The sequence below is a fragment of the Bolinopsis microptera genome, chromosome 3 (assembly GCF_026151205.1).
Source record: "Bolinopsis microptera isolate Bmic1 chromosome 3, MBARI_Bmic_1.0, whole genome shotgun sequence".
Classification (NCBI taxonomy): Eukaryota; Metazoa; Ctenophora; class Tentaculata; order Lobata; family Bolinopsidae; genus Bolinopsis; species Bolinopsis microptera.
The window spans coordinates 7,674,929-7,700,682 of NC_087074.1; the positions used below are offsets into that span (position 1 = coordinate 7,674,929).

Below are 25,754 nucleotides of genomic sequence, written 5' to 3' on the forward strand. Positions count from 1 at the left end.
TAGAAACTTCCATTAACTTGATAAAATTGAGAACCAAGGCACTATTATTACAAGTACAGGCTGCTGATTTAAAAGATACTTGGAATCCAAACAATTTTAAATTGCAGTAATCTATTCTAATCGCAGCAGCACACACTTAACACACTTAATATTACTATCATGATTGTATTATAGACTGAAAAGCTCTCAGATCAATTTTGGGCGTTTTTAACCACTTGTTGTAATGTTTTTAATTATTTAATATCTTAACTTAACTAAATTTTTATTCAGATCGAATTAACAAATAATATTTGATAATTTATTCGATAGTTTAGTCTGATATTGATATTGACTATATTGATATTGTTATTATTGAATGAAGTTAACTCCAGACGTACATAATATTACTTCTTTTAACAAAGGGACTTGGAGTATAAACGACCAAGTTAGCATACATTTTCAACCAACCAAGAATTCTGGAGGCAAAGGTGGGTGCGTAAACTTTATGGTCTGTACTCTCCGATCCTGTATCACCCAGGATTCTTTTCGACGTTTTTGGTAAAAGGTATATACCTTCTAGTCAATCTCTTGCTACTCCAAGTCCCCAAGATTTCTAAACTAAAGTTCGTCCTAGTTATATTATATTATATAAAATATATTTTTTGTTTGCTGTAACTGATACTAAATAAAATTGTTGTTTTCCTGAAATTGTTGTTTTCCTGAAAAAATTAGGCGTTCAGCATGTTCAGAGAAAACAATATAGGTGTTTTAATATTGAATGGGCGTGGTCGCATATGTATACTTTATATAGATCAAACAGGTTCAACCATCAATGTGCAGCTTTATTGAAGCTAAATTTCATGTTTCTAATTTAACATCCTTGATAAGGATGACCTGATCTAGTCAGTGGAATGAAGTGTAAAAACTGTGGTGCAATACTGCAAGCAAAGCACTATGGGAAGCACGTGACAAAATGTCTCAAGAGTCACCGTGACCTGCTCTTCTTTGCTCAACAAGCTGAGAAACAAGCTGAGCAAAGTGTGAAGCCAAAACCGGTGAATAATAAGGGCTATCCTATTGGGGGAGTAACAGTGAAGTTTCCTTACAAACCATATCCTGTACAGGTACTGTTGAGAACTTGGTTATTGTAAAATGAAATTTTTATTGAAATTTTTGCTCATATTAGCCTTTTTGGATCCGAGTTATTCAGGGGTATCTTCATTCGAAGTCTCTAAAGCACATTATATAACGATATACTCAGCTCCATCAGTTGTTCTGTATTGTTATCTGAATATTGTGAAACATATGTTAAAAATGACCACAAGTTCCTCTTACAGTTTCAGTACATGTCTAAAGTGATCCAAGCTCTGAAGAACAGTCAGCATGCCCTGTTGGAGTCACCCACTGGTACTGGTAAAACCCTGTCTCTTCTATGTAGCACACTGTCCTGGCAGAAGAAGATGAAGGCGGAGTGTGAAGTTGAGGAGGCCAGGAGGTGTCCTGTTCACGATGTAGATAATTCCTACTACCCTGATCCTGGTTAGTAGATCTATCTGGCTTATTTGGCTTCATTCCTACAACTTTTTAAAAAAGAAAGAAAGGCTGTGCCAAGATAGCCCACGAGAGGATAGCATTGAGATGCTCTGCCTACCTCTGGTGGAGACGCAAGATGTCTTGGCCTGGGCGTGCTAGCCTGAAACGAACCCAAGGTAGGTAGGGGTGTGGCAACCCTGGGGAAGGTTGCCGGAGAAATCAGAGTAAATGGTGGAGGATGGTGTTGAAAGTGACATGAGTCAAAATGATACGCCTAAGTGCCAGCTGGGTTTGGAAATGTAGAATGAGACGAGACAGCATATGAGTTTACTCTATGTCACCCCAGGCTGATCCAGCTCTTCTGGCACAATTAAGCGTTTGGTGCGGTTTGCGAAATTGACAATCGTGGTGATGTGTTGGTTATCGAATATGTCGTTGACGGAGGTAGTAGTCCTGGAAATATTGACTTCTTATTTGGACAATAGCCGGACACTGTAAAAGGAAGTGTGAGACAGTTTCCTCTTCGTCGCCGCACATAGGACAAGAACTGGTGCCTACGACCCTGTCCTGGTTAATAGATCTATCTGGCTTTATTTGGCTTCATTCATACGACCCTGTTCTGGTTAGTAGATATATATGGCTTTATTTGGCTTCATTCCTACTATCCTGATCCTGGTTAGTAGATCTATCTGGCTTTATTCAGCTTCATTCCTACAGCTACCCTGATCATGGTTAGTAGATCTATCTGGCTTTATTTGGCTTCATTCATACGACCCTGTCCTGGTTAGTAGATCTATCTGGCTTTATTTGGCTTCATCCCTACTATCCTGATCCTGGTTAGTAGATCTATCTAGCTTTATTTGGCTGCATTCCTACTATCCTGATCCTGGTTAGTAGATCTATCTGGCTTTATTTGGCTTCATTCCTACTATCCTGATCCTGGTTAGTAGATCTATCTGGCTTTATTTGGCTTCATTCCTACAGCTACCCTGATCCTGGTTAGTAGATCTATCTGGCTTTATTTGGGTTCATTCCTACTACCCCGATCCTGGTTAGTAGATCTATCTGGCTTTATTTGGCTTCATTCCTACTATCCTGATCCTGGTTAGTAGATCTATCTGGCTTTATTTGGCTTCATTCCTACAGCTACCCTGATCCTGGTTAGTAGATCTATCTGGCTTTATTTGGGTTCATTCCTACTACCCCGATCCTGGTTAGTAGATCTATCTGGCTTTATTTGGCTTCATTCCTACTATCCTGATCCTGGTTAGTAGATCTATCTGGCTTTATTTGGCTGCATTCCTACTATCCTGATCCTGGTTAATAGATCTATCTGGCTTTATTTGGCTTCATTCCTACTATCCTGATCCTGGTTAGTAGATCTATCTGGCTTTATTTGGCTTCATTCCTACAGCTACCCTGATCCTGGTTAGTAGATCTATCTGGCTTTATTCGGCTTCATTCCTACTACCCTAATCCTGGTTAGTAGATCTATCTGGCTTTATTCAGCTTCATTTATAAACTTTACGTAGTGTGGGCTAGTGTGATAGTGGAAAGGACCATCAACATTGAGACAACTATCCTTTATAATTGGACATTGTGTATCAAATAGTAAGGGCAGTATATATCAGCTGTATTTATAACCTTCATCTCAGACCAAGAGAACCAGACTCTAAAGGGAGCAGAAGCGGGTACTTCAAGTACCAATGGCAACATCTCTATTGTAGAACAAGACGACTCTGACTACAAAAAAGGTAGATTATTCTTTAAAACTAAACTTGTAGAATAGTATGGAATTAAGAGACACGTTAATTAGCTTTTCTCCTCTTCTGTGATTTAAAAACCGTATCATTATCACAATCGATGATATTGATTTTAGGTGTGCCTTTCACAACTTCACAAGAATCATTGTTTTAATCTTTATATTAATACATTAAGTTCTTTATATTAATACATTAACTTCTGGATATTTCCTCGAATGTTTCCTCCAATACTATGTAACCGAAAGAGCTGGTCTCAAATATCATTATCAGAGTTTACTTACAGGGAAGAAGTTTGGAAGAATAGCGTCTGTGAAGATTCACAACCCAGTCTCAAAGAAGAAGAGCATGGAAAAGAAGATGAGAAGTGTTCATTTGTTCATTCACGATGTGTACAGAAACGTGGTATGGTTTATCTTATAATCACTACTTTAGGTTTTAGTAGTTATTAAATTAAATTATGTAGTTCTGTGTGAAGAGAGCTTTGCACTGTTCATTATTTGTGAAACTACAGCAGAAAGAGTTGATGGCTTAATTTATGAAATTTTTGGAATAGTAAACCTGTTAAAATATTTTTCCCATACATTATCATCAGATCACTTCAGAAAGTAAAGCGAGTAGACGTGCGCACTATACAAGAAGAGAACTCCCTTCGTTTAGTTGAAATAGACGAGACCAGTAGCAGATCTATTTTTGTAGAGGTTTACAATCATTACATTGACAATTATGGCGGTTATTTATGGATCTTAAAATTAAGCACCCACTGAAACAGCAAGCACTGATTGGGTGGTAATCTAAGAAAGTTGTCCGACTTCACAACTTTTCATCGACCAATAATCTATTCTGATGATCGTTTCATTTGTCAGATCCCTAAAAGTGGTGTGGCGATGGTACAAAAGGAGCTGTTTCTTAAACCCAACACTAAGTTTGAGACTTGGGTCCTGACTGAGCCGGAAAACTATCAACCTGCTCCTAAGTTTATCGGTAACGACTGAAACGAAATATTTCAAATTTTGGTGATCTATAATATGATAAATATTCATGTACGATTAGAAACTGGAAAGAAAGTACGTACCCTGGACTCAACAACCCCTCCCCCTCAGATGATAACACTCTCCCAACAACCCCTGCCCGGCCGAATGGTAGGTCCCACTCTACTACACCTGTAAAGGCACCCTCCAATACAACTTCTCCTGATCGTAATTCTGACGATGACGACTTTATCTCACCTAATAAGTCTACACATCCTAGTCCTGGTTCGTAGAGTAATAGTAATAGTAATAGTAATAGTACTATGTTTACAGTATGCACTGAAGGGGTATCCTAGTCCTGGTTCGTATAGAGTTTCTCATCATTTCCTACCTGGATTGATGGAAAATTGTGGATTTAATTTTAATTACTAAATATTATATTATAACACTTTCGAATTGGTATCAGTATGTTTACACGACAGGGGAAACTTACGATACTATATAGCATGTCAGAACATTATAGATATTGCGTCCTCTTACGGTTTTATTCAAATTGTATCACGCCCAACTCGCCTAACGGACCATAGTGCCACGCTTATTGACCACATCTACACAAAAAATCTTGAGGATACAATAAGCTGTAACGTCTTAACGACAGATATGTCGGATCACTTAGCAATAGTCACTACAATAAATCTTGATAACACGCCAACCAGCAGCTACCGCTCTGCGTCTAACTCACAAAATGTATCTCAAACTGAAACACGTAGATTTAACGACACCAACAATCAAAAATTCAGAGACTTAATTATAGATGAAAGTTGGCCAGAAATTTTTAACAATACCAATGATGCCAACGAACAGTTCAATAATTTAATACGGCTTATAATAAGATTTACGAGTCTGCCTATCCTACAAAAAGACAATCACGAAGAGAAAATGAACGTGTTAATCCGAAACCATGGATGCTGCCCTGGCTCGAAGAAGCTATAGAACGTAAAAATAAGTCATATTATGATTTTGTTAAGGAACCATCTGATAGTAACCTCAGTAAATATGACCGTCTGAAGAAGTTTTGTAATAAACACATCGATAAAGCAAAAAACAAGCACTTCAAAAATTTTTTTGAGCAAAACAAAGAAAATTCTAAGAAGCAGTGGCAAATGATAAACAGTCTTCTAAATAGGAAAAAATCTAAACCTACTTCAATAAAACTGACTGACGAAGACGGCTCAATCAGCACTCCGGCAGCTGTAGCAGAAAAATTTAACGATTACTTCTCAAACATCGCTCCAAAAATTAAGTCTGAAATTAGTAGTAGGACCACTTTTGATCCTGGTGGAACCCAGAGCACACTTCGCAACGCCACTCCAAGTAGTATTTACTTAAAGCCAGTCACTGCCACAGAAATTCAGGACGTCATAAACTTGCTTAAGAATAAAGCCACACTAGACACTAAAATTGAACCTTTAAAAATCGCTAACAGTTGTCCCAGTTTTACTAGTGTACTAGCCCACGTTGTCAACAGTTCTTTTGAACAGGGGATCTTTCCACAGGCTTTGAAAGAAGCGAAGGTGGTCCCAATTCACAAAGGTGGATCTAAATCTGACATAAAAAATTACAGACTCTTCTTGCTTCATTCTCTAAAGTATTTGAAAAGCTAATGCATAACCGAGTTTTAAGTTTTTTAGATAAATACAGCATACTATGTGAAAACCAATACGGTTTTCGCCCGGGTAGGATTGTGAACATGCTCTTCTCAACGCAAAAGACACCATTCTTAATTCAATGTCTAAAAAGCAGGTAACTTTACTTCTTTTAATCGACTTCAGCAAAGCTTTCGACCTTGTGGATCATTCCATACTCTTGCACAAGCTGGACCATTACGGCATAAGAGGTCAAGCCTTAAATTGGTTCAAGTCATATCTCACTAACAGGAAACAGTTTGTATCAATTGGCTCGTCAAAATCTTCAACCAACCAAATTTTATACGGCGTGCCTCAAGGGACAATATTAGGACCTTTACTCTTTATAATCTACATAAACGACCTGCCTCAAATATCAGATATAGCCAATTTCATTATGTACGCAGATGATGCCAACATCTTCCTGATAGGAGAAAATCTTAATGAAGTTTACGATAAACTAATAACTCATAGCGATGCATTAGATAAGTGGGTACATAATAATGGTTTAGCTCTCAACCTTAAGAAAACAAATTATATGATCTTCTCTCGACAAAGAAATCTTAATTATCGTGATGTGACAATTTCTGGTGTCACAATTGAGAGAAAAACAGAAGCCCGTTTTTTAGGAGTTATAATAGATGATAAACTAAACTGGTCCTATCATATCTCTGCCATGAAAATGAAAATGTCCAGATACATAGGAGTCATGTACAAACTTAAAAAATATCTGCCTCTCGAAGCACGTCTTCAAATTTATCAAAGTTTTGTGCAGTCACACCTTAATTATTGCAGCCTTGTATGGGGTTTTGCTGCTAAGTCTCATATTGAATCACTTTTTGTAAAACAGAAAATGGGCCTTCGTGCAGTATTACCTGGTTTCGTCAATTACTGGTACAAGGACGGTATCCCCCCAGCAAGTACCAAGTCTGGCTTTTATTTACATAAAATATTGACAGTACACAGTATCATTGTAAAGAACGCACTCATTTTAATGCATACATTGAAAAACTTTCCTAATCTAGTACCATTGTCTCTCAAGAAAACAATTCCCAAAAGCGCACCATTATTTAATACTAACACGGATTCTATTCTCACTACACAATGGTCAGAAAAGTATGGTCAACACCCTTACAACAACTCAGTATTTTTTAAAGGTCCATTATTAGCAATAAACCGATATAATGTTGCAGCAACTTCCCCGCCTAGTCTATTTAACCTGAACATTTACAAAACTTGTATAAAAACTATGCTCATCGATCAGCAAAATGAAAACATCGAAGACGAATGGCCTAATTTCATGTTATTTTGTATAACAGGACTAAGAAAATCAAAGCGTAACATAAACCAAAATGCCGATAATAACCTTGTCTCTACATCTTAGATTATATGCACACACTTATGCATCACTCAATAAACGTCGCATATCTCATCATTTACACTGCCAACATTGGACATTCTTTTTTATCGCCGCGTATTTCAAATCAAGTTACAAATTCTACAAATTTTGAAGTGCTCAGTCTTGTTTTACTGTTTTTAATCTTTACCTATTAACCATTAGAAAATTAAACTTTAAGTTATAAACCTTCATTGCATACTTTTCCGGTAGAGTCTAAATTAAATAGTTAGAGATTTCCTTTACATTTTATATTTATGCATGTGCCCCACGGGGATGAATTTCTTATTACCATTGATATTATATATATTTTTTGAGTAAACATTGGCTGGTACCACGGACCAGTCCCCAACAAAAAATATTTCTCCAACAGGTATTGTACCAAATGAACATGATACCTACGACTTTGAAAAGTCGGATCCTGTAAAATCTGAGAAACTGGAAAAGACGGAGCCAGGGAACGGTGCTGTGTTATCAGATTGTTGTTGTGATGAGATGAGACAGAGGAAACATCCTCCTAAGATCTACTTCTGCACCAGAACTCACCGGCAAATTGCGCAGATCATTCGGGAATTAAACAAAACAGAGTTCAGCAAGGTGAGCCGGTTTACTTAAGTGCTTAGTAGATACTAGATGTACGGTCATTTATTTGTCATCATAGAGTTCTTTGGTGTATGTAGTCAATTGGAATCAATCACTAATATTCTCTACTTTCGCCGCATAGCAGCTGGTTAATAAATATTATATGATGTTGATATGAAATTTAAAACAAATTTCTCCGCAGACTAGGTCCTTATTTTTCAGTCCTCATGAAAATTCACTTATCTGTCGGGCGCATCGCGTCTGAATTAGGATAGCCGCGCGCACAACACAACAAATTCATCTAAATTTTAATGTTTTACCGCGTGGTTTGAAATCACCATCCAAGTTGCTGAGATGTAATATAAAATCGAATTATTGATTTATTGGCGGGAATTAAGCATGGCTCTAGAGTAACTTACAGACCACTTGAATCGTTATAACTCCTTTTAGTACCAAATGGTCGCCTTACTTATGATATTCGGTCGCGAAGTTCCCCTAACAAGGGTCCTGAGGCCAGGGGTTTCTTCGTGCCTGCCTCTCTCATACATTGGTCGCTGCTAGCCTAGATTACTCATCAACGATTGCGGTAGCATCTAAACTGGTCGTACACGGGATTGTTTTACCCTGATAGATTGTCCGAGAAGCAGTCTTCGATCTAAAATTTTCTGTTTCAGGTGCATATGTCAATACTGTCCAGCAGAGAGCACTCCTGTGTTAACCCTAAACTAGCTAAGGAATCCAATAAAAATGATAAGTGCAGAGAGCTTCGTCAAGAAAGTAAGTTTCTAATTTAATATTGAAAATGAAAGTAATAATCTACTAACATTCTGAACGTGTCCTTTAACGATATCATCATGATAATCTGACTCAAGTACCACGTTTATAATTTAGTCAACTCTTTCCAGAGAAGTGTATGTACGGAGAGAACGCCAACAAACTTACCAGCCGGTCAGTGTTGAAACGGAACGGTATAAACCAGGCCTGGGACGTTGAGGAGTTAGCTCGAGTCGGGAAACGGGAAATAGCCTGTCCTTACTACGCATCTGTAAGCTTATTTTAACTGTGTAGAACTAATCAGGTTGTTTTATCAGATTGTTATTATTATAGCGTTCAATTGTCGTACTCTCACGTTGTTTAAAATGTGATGAGAAACGCACTGTTGTATTGTCTTGACAAAGTCTTCGTCGTAGCCAGTAACTAGCTGCCAGTGTAATTAGTAGTTATTGAGGGCTAGTAAAGCTGGAGAATGTGGTTATCTGTAAATATGTGGCAGTCAAACTATAGAAGTTTCAGTAAATCCCACCTCTTTCTCAGTGTTGTGAGTTGTTTTTGTGAGCTCTGAGATATTGTGTGCTCAGTGTTCACTAATAGTTAACCTATAATAATTGTCGTTTGTAAAAACTTGCGTTTCAATCCTTTCTGACGATTTCACTTACAAATAATAATATACGTAGAATCACGAACAGTATTTTATCAGGATGAATTTTATTTGATAATAGTATCAGGTGGAAATCAATGATATTCTTATATTAATATAACGAACATTTTAAACTTATATGATTATTTTATAAGGTATCAGAGTTCTACAATTCTATGTATTTTCAGGTGGAAATGTCCAAGACGGCTGACATAGTGTTCGCTCCGTATAACTACATTCTGGACCCTTTTATTGCTGCTCAACGAGAACTAGCACTTTCTGACAACGTTAGTTAGTTAGTTAGAGTATAATTCTACCTAGCTTCCGTACAATATTATTTTAATATTTTGTAATCAATACAGACAACCTTGTTATACTGCTCGCAATTTAAAACCATCTAATCCTAGTCTCGAGTGTCTTGTCAAATCAAAAATACGTAAAACAGCGTGACTCTTCTATTAGTAATTCTTATAACTTGGTATTGTTAATTGTAAGAATGACCACAGTTTCTGATGGCGGCACAGCTAGGAGGTACTACTAGGCGGCACTGCTAGGCGGCACTGCTAGACGGCACTAAGCGGCACTGATAGGCTGCACTAGGCGGTACTGCTAGACGGCACTAGGCGGTACTGCTAGGCGGCACTAAGCGCCTAGTGTAATCGTATTTCCCTCCTCAGGTGGTTATATTCGATGAAGGACACAACATAGAGGACGTCTGTAGAAGCTCGGTGGGTTACGAAGCTACCCAGTTTATGATGGGTGAAGCTATTGCTAACCTGGATGAGGTTATTGGTAAAGATAGGCAGTGTGTTGGGTACAGCAAGGAGTATCCTGATTCTAACATGGGGTATGTGGGTGGCAGCTTTATTTTGGCATGATCAGTGTTGTCTTGTACTTTAAAGCGAGTAACATGTTATAGTTTATAATCTGTAAGACTTTATAATTCACAGTGCCGATAAAAGACAACACACCTATTACCTTGTAGCTACTAAACTGATAACGTCCCCAGGTTCGAGTCTCAGGAGCCACAACTGGAGGGAATGAAGCTGTTTCTGGAGACCCTTCTAAACTGGACTCTAGCCTATAAAAGTAGACTTGTTGATGATTACTTTGAGCATTCTCATTACTCTTTAGAGGGTGGTACTTGTCTCAAACAACTTCAGGTATTTCCCTAAATCCTAAGTTCGGTTTTTCAGAACACTCTTATAGATATGATGTTAGATTAAAAGCTTCCACATAATCATTATTACAAACAGGTACAGTACATCTTGACAATTCAACTAACTATATCCAAAGATCTAGCATGTAGATCGTAGCTATGATACATCTCTGTCCTAACCAAAATGTTACCTTATGCTAAAAATATCATGTTTATGTAATGCACCTATAATATGTGAGTGTATCCTATCCTAACTGTCTGTCTCAGGCGATAGGAATAACCTCAGACCGAGTAGAGCAGTTGTCCGGCTGGGTAACTGTTATTGCTGAGAAGGATAAAGAACCCTCCGAGTCATCACCTCAGGAACCCGAATACAAACGTCCTAAACCCAAAAATTCTACCTTGTTTCTTTGCGAGAAGTTTGTTATAACTTATCGAGTTTTCGCGTCTACTGGAAACGATTCATCCTTCAGTTTATGTGTAAGTTTATGAGAACACAGTTTTGTTTACGAGATATCTTTATCCAGAAGCGCAATGACAATAATATTTTATATTCCAGGTTTCCTCTCCAATACCCCTAACCCCCTCTCTCTCTCTCTCTCTCAGATAAAACAGTCCCCTTTAAGTGTGGAGAATCCTCAGACGCACAGGTTCGAACGTCTGATCGGTATAACTCTCAGTATAAACTGCTTAAATCCTTCTGTCGTCTTCAAACATCTCAGTACGAAGTGTCATTCTGTCATTGTCACATCAGGTACATTTCTACTGCTATATCACTACTTTCTCATTGTCACATCAGGTACATCGTCACGGATATGTACAAAAATCTTCCGACTACAACTGCCTATCATCTTAGAATATCTTACTGGTCACATGATGTTGTCTTTTTCCCCAATCTATCAGTCACTTTTACCGCAAACTTTTCAGCGTGTTAATAATTATGAGAATATCTATGATCATATAAACCCTAACAGGAACACTGAGTCCGATGGACACATTCCAGTCTGAACTGGGAGCAGAGTTCCGGGTCCAACACGAGGGTAAACATGTGGTGCCTAAATCTAACTTCCTAGCTATGAACCTCACTGCTGGACCTAGTGGACATTCCTTCAACGCAGGTTAGCTATTTAATATTTCCACTAGTTTTCTGTGCAGTTTGCAGGGTTCTAGTTCTCATTAATCTCAACTGGAACGGTGGTTAATTGTAAGTAAAAGTTTCCCGTACACAATGTAACAAACAATAACCTCCCAGGATACAAGAACGCGGAGACCTTCAAGTTCCAAGATGATATCGGCCAGGTGATCTGCAGAGTGTGCAGCTTGGTCCCTCACGGAGTCCTCGTCTTCTTCCCCAGTTACAGACTCCTGGAGAAGGTATCAGAACGGTGGCAGGCTACGGGAGAGTGGGACAAGATGAAGGATCACAAGGTTGTTGTGTCCGAACCTAGGGGCAGTAATCGGAACGCGTTTAACGAGGTTCGTTCTTGAAACTCTTCAGCATAGAACCCTATAATCCTCTGCACGGAACCTGCACTCTTGTTCTCATCTCAATAATTACCATAGCATGTTGAATGTTGAACGTTGATTCTGATGATTAGTCTTGCTGTGATAGTCCCCTTCCAGGCAATGGAAGAGTTTGACGCAAACGTAGAATCAGGAGCCCTACTTCTCGCGGTATGTAGAGGGAAGATAAGCGAGGGAGTGGACTTTGCTGATAACAACGCTCGAGCCGTTATCACTATCGGGCTGCCCTTCCCCAACTTCAAGAGTACGGAGATAACAGATAAGCGGAAATATAACGATAAGTTTTGTAAGGAGCAGGGCCTGCTGAGTGGTCAGGAGTGGTACACTATACAGGCTTTCAGGTAAAACGTGTGGTGTATACTGCAACTGTATAGTTCACTCTGTAATATCTGCAATGTTCTATACACATAATACATATTATGTAGTTATTGTTCATGATGTCTTGGCATTAATGAAAAAGAGTTTTGGTGACTCGATTAATAACTTTCAATGATATGAAAGTATGAAGCAGTTATTTTTGTAAGACCCGATTATTTCAGAGCGGTGAATCAAGCTCTGGGTCGATGTTTGAGGCACATCCAGGACTGGGGAGCCATCATCATGATAGAATCTCGTCTCCCTGGCAACGAGAGATACTGGAAAAGTATTTCGCGTTGGATCAGAGACGAGATGATCTCAACAGAGAACTGCTCAGAGGCGTTTGAGAGACTAGAATACTTTTGTCATGACAAGCGGGGCATGTTAGACCAGTATAACTCAGGGGGGTTTGTAACAGACACCAGTACTGTCACTGATACCAGTACTGTCGCTGATACCAGTACTGTCACTGATACCAGTACTGTCGCTGATACCAGTGCCAGTATTGAGGAGACCACCGAGTACCCTCACAGCAAATATCCTGTAATTGATCTAACGTTGTCACCGACCTCACAACCGCTGTCTACAAATATCCCTCTTTTCTCTGACAACAGAACATTAGCGGCTGTACAAGAAAGACAGACTGCGGATATTGATGCTTCTGACACGTCTACCTCCCCCGAACACAATGTTACTGTGAAATATGAAAACGAGGACTCTAAAGCTAGCATTGATATCTCATCCTCTCCAGAGTTATTTATTGAGGAAGAGATTGAGGGTGGGGCGACCATCCGAGAGCTAGCAGACAAGTCTATAAAAGAAATATCTCCTCCCAATTTAACTTCACATTTAGATGATAGACGAATATTTTCTTCAGAGGGGATAACCCCTTTTAAAATTAATTCTAGCGCAGATGATAAACGGGCCCATTCTCCAGAAGAAACTTCAAATTTGGTGATCAAGAGACGAAAGGTTAGTCGGATGCAGCAGCATTTGAATGAGTCAAGTAGCGAGAACCACAGTTCCTATAACTCTGTATCCTATGCCAGTCCTTCCTCCACCCCCTCTAACTCATGTCCTACCTGCTCCAACAAGCTCCTCAAAACCAGACCTTCTCCAAACAAAACTGTTAAAATATCAGACTTTATCCGAGGGAGGTATGATATCCGAGCTCTCGGGAAACTTCAGTTCACAGCGTTTCCTGACGAAAACGCGGCTAATTCTACTTTGGGTAACATGGGTGTCTTCTGCACGGAGTGTAGCACTGTACTTGGTAGAGTCACTTTCTCTATCGAGGACAATTCTGTAGGTGGGATTGTTCAGTTAGAGTGAACCACTAGAAGTAGAATGATTTAGAAAAATATTACTATTCATGATTTTCATTAATCTTAATTATGTTTTACAGCATGAACTACTTGGACTACAGGGCGTGGAGGTTCATAATAACTTTTGGTTTGTTTTTTTTTTTCATGGACCGAATTTATTTTCAATTGTGACATTTTTAATTTGATTGAATTCATTTTAAGTTTTGCAGGATTGAGAGAAATTGTTGATCATATTTTTAACTATGTATTTCTTAGATTTTAACCGTAAAATTTAATTGATTTTAACAACTATTTCCAATTATTAAGCACTAAAATATTTGAGTTTTTTCCTTTTTTTTCATTTATGAATAATTACATGTACCTAGCGTCCTAACCGAGCCAACTTGGTTATAAAGCCAAAAGAATTCTGCCATTTATTGGTAAGGGCGCTGTGGCAGCCCCAAGGGCCACTGTAGTAGGGCGCTGTTGCAGCCCCGAGGGACACGATGAGATAAAATGTATTGGAACCGTGTGCTTACCCGGGTAAACTTCCAGTTCCATATAATTGATATTATGTGGATTGGTCAAATTTGCTATTTCTCAGTCTGGCTTTCAAGCCGCCCCAAAATTCTCGTTTTACTGTCCGCTCTCCCCAATCCTCAATTTAATCTCAGCGCTCTTTTAAATTTAACTACAACTACAAGTGCATTACCCTTTCAATCAGTGTTGGATCATGAGTATTAAACGTTCAGGGATCGAGGAGTCAAGTATTTGAATATTCAAGTACCATGCCGTGCACCAAAACATGACCTGCCTTCTTTTCATTCCCCAAAGCATTAGTTCGTTTACTAAAGAACTGTTCTATTGTAGGATAATCGAAAAGAATACTGCTTGTGGTGTATTATATATGATACAGGACCGGCTCCAAGATTATGTTCTCAGTTCTGCGATTTAAACTCGTTTAACATGGCATTGAAAACCAGCACCCTGGATTGTCAAGTTATTTACATATTGAGATCAGAATTGAATCCCTCTTCCCTCTGCTAGTCTACTAGCTCATGAAAGTACAAAAACACAATCAAGATCCACTGCGTAAACCCAATAAATGGATATCATTATCAGGGACTTGAACTATATGAGTATGACAACATGAAATAAATTGCACGGTGAATGTTAGGAATGAAGGCTGAGTACCATTGTCAAGGGTACGTTATTGCAACCAGATTTAACAACTATTTTTACTCGGAGTGTTTTACATAATATTGTAATGAATCTACTCTTGATGCGTGACTCCCAGTCCCTCTTAAACTTAGAGTCCCATTTGTAGCACCAAATTATTCTCGCTCTCAGACCTCAGTAATCTTCGATTAACCTAGCCTTATGATTTTGTGAACAATGCATTAAACAACAGCTAGAGAAAGAAACAACACCCTGGTTACCCGAACATTATCCACACTATCTGGCTTCGTAAACCATAGACCCGGGATTCTCATCTCAGCTACTGTTTAAAAAGCTAGAACCATGCATGTGTGACTCATATATTAGTGATAGTCTGCGCGCCTGGTGGACTGCTAGGTATACCTTTACAGGTCCACAGAGCAATTCTCTCGCTTAAGCTGCTAAATAGCACGGGTTGAGATCATCGAGCATAATGCCCTACGGACGTTTTAAAGAGCACCCCTTACACACCCTGACTCTCAGTAACAATAAGATCGAACCTGGGCGTGTTGAGCCATTAGGCCCTTTTCCTCCACGTAACAACCACGTGATACAAGGTTAGAAAAAGGGAGCATGCTCTCTTTATAGCCACAATACAAGCCAACGGTTTACCTTCGTTTGTGACACTGCTTACAATTTTAAAGCTATCCAAAGTTAAATAACTACCTCCGGAGTAGTCGACTATCAGTATCACGTCTCCGCAAGCAATCAGACTGGGATCAAGATGGTTATCTTCCTCGCAGCCCTCCTCCTCGCTGGTACTGCTGCTAGCTACTTTTAATGGTACGTACACAGTGTCAGTAGTTGCTAGTTAGAATATCGTATTCAACAGTTACTAGTTTGTAGTTTAAGTTAGAATATCGTATTCATTTTCAACGACAACAGATCGTAAACAATTTTCTGTTAGTCCGCCATGATATCAAAAAAATGTAACCATGTAACTGTTAGCTTTGCTTTTGTGGTCTTTAAACTCCATCCAAAACTTCAGGCTGGTGGATACCAGTAACTAAAGATGCAATAGTAGACTTCAACTGGGAAAGTGAAGATCTTCAAATAAAGACGAACAACGCAGACAAACTGTATATGCGGTTATACAATAAAGATTATCAAGAGATAGGACGTATCTTCATCAAAGACCTCAAATCGTCGGCCGCAAAATACTCAATCTACAACTGCTTCTATAGTTATGAGAGTCTCAATGTCGCGGAGCCGTTTGATGATGAAATTGTGTGGACTTTCTCGAAGACGCAATCTGAATCAGCCGGACCAACGATAACTGTGAAGTATAACGAGGAGCCACTAATAGACATCACGATATCGGATAGTACGTGTGAGTTCGAGTGGGGAAGATGGGCTGATGCTGTGTCAAAGATAAAGATCACCTCATACGATGCAGAATCCTACAGATCTAAACCAGGTAATATGCTGACGTGTACCATTAATTGTCAAAACTTATTTTTGATTGTTGTTCAAAATGTTCAGAAACTTTTATATAACTATAAGCAACATTTCAATAGTCTGAACTATCCATAATTCTTCGATCAAATAGAAAACCCTATACAACCTAAGTAAGTTTAAGGTAAACAAAGGCAAAAAATCAAACATTGGACAACAGACATCATAGCACAAATATACACTTTATCAATGCTGTTAGATACGCGCGTAGCGTATTCAGCTCAGAAAACGTTAAACGTGACGCGCTTTTTTCACAAGTAGATCGAATAATATCCCGTGCCGCAGCTTCGGCGGTCGCACGCTACTGCAAGCGAAAGGGCTCTGATTAGAGCCAGTTGGGGCCGATAACTGAATCTCTGAGATCAGAGCCTTAAAATTGCGTGGCTTTCAAGCCGCTCCTACTAAATCGCTCGCCCAAATTTTAAGAAAATTCTTTTGAAAAGGCCCTTTGGGCATGAAAGATCGGTGTATTTTTGGAAGCTGATTCCGAATCACCCCCCATGACGTAGGGTTAAAATGCTTTCCTGGAGAGTTATGGGCAAAAAACCGTTTTGGTCACGTAACAGGCTAGTAAAACGTGAATTCGATTATTTAGGGCTCGGGTTAGGGTTAGGGTTGTGGTTAAGATTATGGATAGCTTCGGGGTTATGGTTAGGGTTAGGCGTTGGGATTAGGGTTTATGTAAAACCGTTTTGTACGGCTGCAAAACCAAAAAAACCACAGTCACGTGAAATTTTTGGGCGAGCGATTTAGTAAAAGCCCTTTCAAGCTGTTTAAATCTGCGCGCGTATTTTGGATAAATGTTACCTGAGGACCCCAGGCTTTAATGCAAATGTTGGTAAACAAACAATAGAGATTAGGCGGAATGACAGGCTGAGCGCGGCCCAGTAAGGATAAATGTTACCTAAACTAAAGGGCTATATCTTACCACAAATACAAAATGTAGATGTCAGGTATTCTGCCGTTCCCTGAGAAAAGGCAGTAAGTCACATCGATGTCATTTTGAGAAAATGGGACAAACGTGTTTGTCGTTTTTTAGGTAATTTTATTCGTATAAATGGGGTTAATTTTGACATCTATGTGTAAATAAATTATTGTCATATGTCCTAAACATGCTTAAAAGCATAAATTCACCAACACTGATCTATAAAAACCATTTTTCTCCAGAATAACTGAACTATTTTCCCATCCGCATTGGACTAACTGCCTTTTCTGAGGGAATTTCGGACTTACTGCCTTTTATCAGAATCGATTTCAACCGATTCCTCCCTAGAAAGGCAGTAAGTCCATTTTTCTCAGATAAAGTCAACACAAAAAATACAACATTTCTATATTTTTGATCATATCCTTGCAATATAATTATGTGGGCCTCCTGTGCATTGCAAGTGTGTAATATTGACGAAAAATGGATAATTTCTCGCTCAAAATGCATATAACTTCGTAAATATCGAATATTTTGGAATAATTTTTACAGCATCGTATTCAGCTCGGTCAGACGCATTAATGATTAATTTGGGAAAAAAAATATTTGAACGTACAATATTTAAAGCACCAAAATTTTCAAAAAATGTTTCAATAATTCACACAAGGGGGGACCCTTGTGTTCAGGTTCAAAAATTTTGAAAATAATATTTCTTTAAATTTGTAATTATTAGTACCAAAATTTTTTGCTTGATGAGCTGATTACGACCAGTACCACATACAAATTATTTCGATATAACTAAAACTGTGGAAGTTATAGGCCAAAAACTATAAAAACTGCAAATAAATCTGGACTTACTGCCTTTTCTCAGGGGAAAAGTTCCCTCACGGAAAAAGTTCCCTCAGAGAAGGCTGTACAAATGGACTTACTGCCTTTTCTCAGGGAAGGTTTTGGGATAACGTGCTAAATTGTCAAGTTTTGTGTGACTTACTGCCTTTCGTGACAGCTAAAACAGTATTTTTATAACGTGATTCATAGCTTAAGTTGTAGAGAATCTTCTCCTGAAAATTTTATACTATCCATAATTCTTCGATCAAATAGAAAACCCTATACAACCTAAGTAAGTTTAAGGTAAACAAAGGCAAAAAATCAAACATTGGACAACAGACATCATAGCACAAATATACACTTTATCAATGCTGTTAGATACGCGCGTAGCGTATTCAGCTCAGAAAACGTTAAACGTGACGCGCTTTTTTCACAAGTAGATCGAATAATATCCCGTGCCGCAGCTTCGGCGGTCGCACGCTACTGCAAGCGAAAGGGCTCTGATTAGAGCCAGTTGGGGCCGATAACTGAATCTCTGAGATCAGAGCCTTAAAATTGCGTGGCTTTCAAGCCGCTCCTACTAAATCGCTCGCCCAAATTTTAAGAAAATTCTTTTGAAAAGGCCCTTTGGGCATGAAAGATCGGTGTATTTTTGGAAGCTGATTCCGAATCACCCCCCATGACGTAGGGTTAAAATGCTTTCCTGGAGAGTTATGGGCAAAAAAACCGTTTTGGTCACGTAACAGGCTAGTAAAACGTGAATTCGATTATTTAGGGCTCGGGTTAGGGTTAGGGTTGTGGTTAAGATTATGGATAGCTTCGGGGTTATGGTTAGGGTTAGGCGTTGGGATTAGGGTTTATGTAAAACCGTTTTGTACGGCTGCAAAACCAAAAAAACCACAGTCACGTGAAATTTTTGGGCGAGCGATTTAGTAAAAGCCCTTTCAAGCTGTTTAAATCTGCGCGCGTATTTTGGATAAATGTTACCTGAGGACCCCAGGCTTTAATGCAAATGTTGGTAAACAAACAATAGAGATTAGGCGGAATGACAGGCTGAGCGCGGCCCAGTAAGGATAAATGTTACCTAAACTAAAGGGCTATATCTTACCACAAATACAAAATGTAGATGTCAGGTATTCTGCCGTTCCCTGAGAAAAGGCAGTAAGTCACATCGATGTCATTTTGAGAAAATGGGACAAACGTGTTTGTCGTTTTTTAGGTAATTTTATTCGTATAAATGGGGTTAATTTTGACATCTATGTGTAAATAAATTATTGTCATATGTCCTAAACATGCTTAAAAGCATAAATTCACCAACACTGATCTATAAAAACCATTTTTCTCCAGAATAACTGAACTATTTTCCCATCCGCATTGGACTAACTGCCTTTTCTGAGGGAATTTCGGACTTACTGCCTTTTATCAGAATCGATTTCAACCGATTCCTCCCTAGAAAGGCAGTAAGTCCATTTTTCTCAGATAAAGTCAACACAAAAAATACAACATTTCTATATTTTTGATCATATCCTTGCAATATAATTATGTGGGCCTCCTGTGCATTGCAAGTGTGTAATATTGACGAAAAATGGATAATTTCTCGCTCAAAATGCATATAACTTCGTAAATATCGAATATTTTGGAATAATTTTTACAGCATCGTATTCAGCTCGGTCAGACGCATTAATGATTAATTTGGGAAAAAAAATATTTGAACGTACAATATTTAAAGCACCAAAATTTTCAAAAAATGTTTCAATAATTCACACAAGGGGGGACCCTTGTGTTCAGGTTCAAAAATTTTGAAAATAATATTTCTTTAAATTTGTAATTATTAGTACCAAAATTTTTTGCTTGATGAGCTGATTACGACCAGTACCACATACAAATTATTTCGATATAACTAAAACTGTGGAAGTTATAGGCCAAAAACTATAAAAACTGCAAATAAATCTGGACTTACTGCCTTTTCTCAGGGGAAAAGTTCCCTCACGGAAAAAGTTCCCTCAGAGAAGGCTGTACAAATGGACTTACTGCCTTTTCTCAGGGAAGGTTTTGGGATAACGTGCTAAATTGTCAAGTTTTGTGTGACTTACTGCCTTTCGTGACAGCTAAAACAGTATTTTTATAACGTGATTCATAGCTTAAGTTGTAGAGAATCTTCTCCTGAAAATTTTGGTACCAATAATAATATCTCAAAATTTCGAAAAATGGACTTACTGCCTTCTCTCAGGGAACGGCAGTATTCATGGCCAATGGCGTAATTCTAATAACTAAATTATATAAATTGTTGACCACAGCTTCCACATTGTGCCCATAGTCATAATCGACGCGATGTAGAACGGCGTTTTACTTAATTGATAATTTTTCCCCAAAACCATGAGAGGGTCCGTCAGCTTTGTTAGATACATCAAATTTTAATTATTAAACTGACGACAGCCCTTATATATACAAATTACAATACCTTTTATATAACTAAGTCGAAGGAGACACAGATAATATCATTGTAGCGCGATGCACTACTGGGTCGCGCGCGCGCATCCAACAATGCTTCTCGCAACCACATGCAGATCGGCGAGATGCGAAGGATTGACATCGTGAATCAAATAATATCATTATCATGGTCAATTTGCAATTTTTGATTCGTAGCACTTGCTAGGCTTCGGGCCATTTCGAGAAAAAAGTTGACCATTGTTAATGATCTGGCCCGGCGCGCGCTACTTCGTAGCACTTGCCATCGGGCCATTTCGAGAGGAAAGCGGCGCGCGCTACTTCGAAGAAATTTAGACGAGTAACATCCGTCAAGAAAAAGCGGCGCGCGCTACTTCGACGAAATTTAGACGCGTAACATCCGTCTTGACATACGTTGCATGCCAAATAGCTCTGATATTTGGGATACTTAACATGTAGCAACATCCGTCAAACAATATCCACATACAATAGCAGCTCCACACCTTTTAACTTTGTTCATTGTTACTGGACTAGCCTAACGCGCGCTACTTCGGAGCAATTGCCTCGAGAAGAAAGCGTCGCGCGCTACTTCGACGAAATTTAGACGAGTAACATCCGTCAACCCTTAACTTAGATATCCACAAATTATAATTACCTTTAAGAAATTTAATTGAACACCGCAAATTCAAAATTAAGCCAAATATTTCCAATTCTTTGCACAAATTATAGTTTTACATTATACATAACTTTTTTCATATTATACCCGAAATGGCGCAGTTTATATCTCCGCCAAAAGCACAATCCCCAAATTGCGCACATTGCACCATTGTTGTAACTTCTTTTAAACTTCATGAATTTCGAGATGAATTATTTTGCAATGTATATAGAGTTAAAAATAAAACGCATTTTAACTGTGCTGCGCCGAGCTGCGATGAATTGACATCGTCAATTAAATATTTTAATTTTGCATGCCACTAGAATTTGTGATACGCAACGTGTATCAACGCTGAGCAGCCCCTTATACATTATATTTATAGAATACTAAAAAACCCGTGCACCGTGGTCACAGGTAAGGGCCGGAGGAAGCTAATAATATTTTTTGTTACTGTTAGTAAGTTTAAATCGTGTCAAAAAATATACTACACAACCGAAATACATGACAGCCGATTAAAATGTTGCTTGCATTAAACACAACGTAATACTAATACTTATATAAAAAAACCGATGAAAATACCGTTCTAACAATCTTTGCACGTGTGTGTAACAACCATTGTAGCGCGATGCGTTACTGTGCCGCGCTGCGCACTCAATGAGGCTTCTCACAGCGACGGCTAGATCGGCGAGATGCGCTACTGTTGACTGTGCCGCGCCGAGCTGCCATGAATTGACATCATCAATTAATAACAACCATTGTTACGTACCATGGACATGGTTACTTTGCAACCTTTTACTTTTTACCTAATTTGCACGTGGGCGGTCGTACAGATGACAGACATTTTTGTATCACGTGGTGACCCCCACGGTCGCTTCACTTCGACGCTACAGGGGAAACCGCGCACTTCGTGCGCGGCGGGTCATACAACGTATGACAAAGACATTCTACAAAAATAGTTCTTTGGATTATAATAATGATGAATGACTAGAAAACCCGTGAATTATAAACCTTTGGATTGTAAGTAAGATGACTAAATCTAAAAACCCATGGTCACAGGTGACAGCCGACAGCCGACAGTTCACATAGCCATGTGTATACGCGTACTGCGTGACGCGCTACTGCAAGCGAGAGGGCTCTGGTTAGAGCAAAGCCGACAGGGAGGAAGCTAATAATATTTTTTAATAATAAGTTTTTATCGTATCAAAAATAAACCATCACTTTATCACAACTGAAGATACAGCCGATTAAAATATATTTCGTGTAACTCATGCAATACAAACTCTCCTTTTTTATTCAATTCATGGTTGTATTATATTCATGATTCATGATAATTTCATGAAGATCTGCATTCTGCCATATCATGCTCTCCTTTGATATAAACCTTTTTGTGATGGGGGCCATACCAAAGTGTAAATAGTCAGGTTTCATAAATTTTTAGTTTAATAGTAATTCATTGCTACTAAACTAGTCAACTACACGTTCAAGTTCAAATTTCATTACTTCGTTTGGTCGAAACTTTAAAAAAAATTAAATGTGCTTTGAATTTCTTATCATCGTGCATTGTAAAAATAGGTAGGCCAAATCGAACACTTAATAAACAAATTAGATCAAAAAGAATATACCAAAAGTCTTAAACATTACATTTTCTCCACGCAATAACAGAAATGTTTGTACGAATGTTGAAACTACAAAATACATTTAAACTCCTATTCCTTGCAAAGAACTTAGGACGTCCGCTAGTTTGCGCGGCGCGTCGAAGCGGCGAAGTCCTCCAAGGGGAGTAGAGGGGGGGGGGGAGTAGAGGGGGGAGTAGAGGGGGGAGTAGAGGGGGGGGGTCTGAAAATCTGCGATTTTCGCGGACGTCCTAAGTAGATGGCTCCTAACTCCTGTTCCTCGCAGAGAACAGTAACCTCCGCGTTGTAAAGATACTGTTGGTGGTAATCTTCAGCATAGTAAAACACATTGTCCGATTTTATCTCTGTTGTTATCTCACCTGTATAAACCCCCTTTCGCAATTAAACATAACTCACTAGCTAAATTACTCGGAGTTATTTGCGTGAATGCTTAGTTACAAACCAGAATGATTTTGACTAGTTAATTTCAATCAGATCTGCTAACCGAGGGGCCTTATTGTCGGGAATTCTAATTAATCCAGTTACAAACTTTGTGAGCAAATCTTGTCAGATGTCGGGAGTTATATCATAATTATATGAGAAAAGACAAAAGAATTCCAATTCCACTCGCGGCGGACCTTGATTAACTCACATAACATAACTCCATATTCGGTATGATTATGGGCAGTAGCACCGTTATGTGTAAATCACAATATCCCTGGGTGTTGAAGTCGTTCATTTTTATTCATTCCTTTGTTAAACATGGTATTTTATGCTTTGAATTCATTTGGGCGAGCGATTTAGTAGGAGCGCTTGATATCACTGTCTTAGTCTACAATGAGGTCGACATGCACGTAACTATGGTTATAGGATTAAACCTTTTCATGACGTAACATCAAAAACATTGGCATGTAAAGTTACCTTTTAAGGCCCCGGGGCCTTAAAATATATACTCATAGTAGAGCTCGATCTAAATTTTCAAATGCTTTTGTCCTGAATGAAAAAAAAGTTTCCCATCTGTTGATATTTTGAGGTTTATCTGTAATTCTATTGTAAATGAAAACTTTAAATAAGGTTTTGGCAGAAAAGGGGAACTGTTCCTTAGTATAATGCTTCTGCTAGGATACTTTTGTAGAACGCTGTCATAACAAACAAAGTGAACATTTCTCCACGCCGTAGAGTCCTGTTTTGTACAGCACCGTAGAGTCTCATTCCGAGAGTCTCACTCCGAGAGTCCCACTCCGAGAGTCCCATTCCGAGAGTCCCATTCCGAGAGTCCCACTCCGAGAGTCCCACTACTAGAGTCCTATTCCGAGAGTCCCAATCTTAGAGTCCTATTCCAAGAGTCCCACTCCGAGAGTCCCACTCCGAGAGTCCCACTCCGAGAGTCCCACTCCGAGAGTCCCACTCCGAGAGTCCCACTCCGAGAGTCCCACTCCGAGAGTCCCACTCCGAGAGTCCCACTCCGAGAGTCCCACTCCGAGAGTCTCACTCCGAGAGTCCCACTCCGAGAGTCCCACTTCTGGAGTTTCACTCCGAGAGTCCCACTCCGAGAGTCTCATTCCGAGAGTTTCGCTCCGAGAGTCCAACTCCGAGAGTCCCACTCCGAAAGTCTCACTCCGAGAGTCTCACTCCGAGAGTCTCACTCCGAGAGTCCCACTCCTAGAGTCTCACGCCGTCCGGCCGCATTCTGGATGTTAGACATCTTCATCCTTTCATCAGTAAATGTAATAAATTTAGTTTTGTAATTAGGTTTAAACATTTAATGTATCTTTAGCGGGAAATACATACCTACGCTGTGACAGAACATATTTCCATTGAATCACCACACTTATATGGAATGGTTTTATTTGTTTAATAGTCAGACAGTCGACGGGAGGCAACACATAATCATAAACGTCAATCGATGTATTTTTGGACGCTGATTCCGAATCACTCCCATGACGTATGCTTTCCTGAGGATTTATGAGCAAACATCTGTTTTGTCACGTTTTGGTCACGCAATTCGCAAAATAATATGAGCTCAATTGTGTGGTACCGGAAAGTTTTCTCACAAAGTGAATAAGCTTCACGTATAATTGTGATTATTATAAAAATACCTTGCTGACTCAAACATTTGTAACACTAACATTAACAACTATTTTTAGTTATTTTATTGATTTTAACGATTTTAGTGATTTTTGTGTTTTAAGGTCGAACTTTCCGATTTTAAACTTTTAAATTGCCTAATTCACAGCATTCTTTCAAAATCTTTATCAGTCATAATTTGTCAGGTACTAATTAAGCCTGCTACTCCCACTATTTTCACTGTGTAGATAGAAATCTAGTAATTTAGTCTCTAGAATAAAGAAAGTTACTTTCTCAGAAAGTTTCTATTCTCCAAAAAAAGATCACGTGATCTCTCTACCAGTACCACCAGTTAACCTTGTAGAAGTGCAGGTAACTAGTGGTAACTAGTGGTAACTAGTGGTAACCAGTGGCGTAACGAAGGGCCCTGCTGACCCCGCTGTGCAGGGGGGCGCCGTCTTAGGGGGGCGCCAAATCGTCGTTTGAATGTGGGACAATTTCGAAAACTTAACTAAAGTACTAGCAAAACTGCGCGTTTTGCTCTAGATAAACACTTTTTTATAGATTTTACCGGCGTATTCTCTAAAATCACCTAATTTGTTCAATTTTAGGGAGGGGCACCAAAAGGGGATAGGGTGCCAACAGGGGGGCGCTTTTTTTCGGCAGGGGGGCGCCAACAGGCAACGTTACGCCACTGGTGGTAACTAGTGGTAACTAGTGGTAACTAGTGGTAAATAGTGGTAACTAATTGTATAATTGTACAGTGGTCCGATCACCAGTATACCTTGTAGAAGTGGTAACTTACTGTGATCTGGGGGACCCCCACGACTGTTCAGCCTTATTTAATCCAATTTTTAAAGTGGTTCTACCTCTCATATTGA

At 39.0% G+C, this 25,754-nt stretch overlaps 2 protein-coding genes across 2 annotated transcripts in view; one reads left to right on the forward strand and one right to left on the reverse strand.

The window, feature by feature from the left end:
- Positions 1-25,754, reverse strand: part of LOC134812251 (2-oxoisovalerate dehydrogenase subunit beta, mitochondrial-like) — a 704,467-nt gene that overhangs the window by 77,843 nt on the left and 600,870 nt on the right. The window lies entirely within an intron of this gene.
- On the forward strand, positions 866-14,291 carry LOC134812234 (Fanconi anemia group J protein-like). The gene is made up of 19 exons (XM_063819501.1): positions 866-1,103; positions 1,317-1,518; positions 3,168-3,266; positions 3,559-3,677; positions 3,878-3,973; positions 4,139-4,256; positions 4,376-4,528; positions 7,698-7,921; positions 8,581-8,683; positions 8,812-8,951; positions 9,512-9,610; positions 10,001-10,170; positions 10,333-10,486; positions 10,750-10,962; positions 11,089-11,236; positions 11,457-11,600; positions 11,735-11,958; positions 12,106-12,347; positions 12,546-14,291. The coding sequence occupies exons 1-19, from the start codon at positions 891-893 to the stop codon at positions 13,693-13,695; spliced, it is 4,011 nt and encodes a 1,336-aa protein (XP_063675571.1). The 5' UTR covers positions 866-890; the 3' UTR covers positions 13,696-14,291.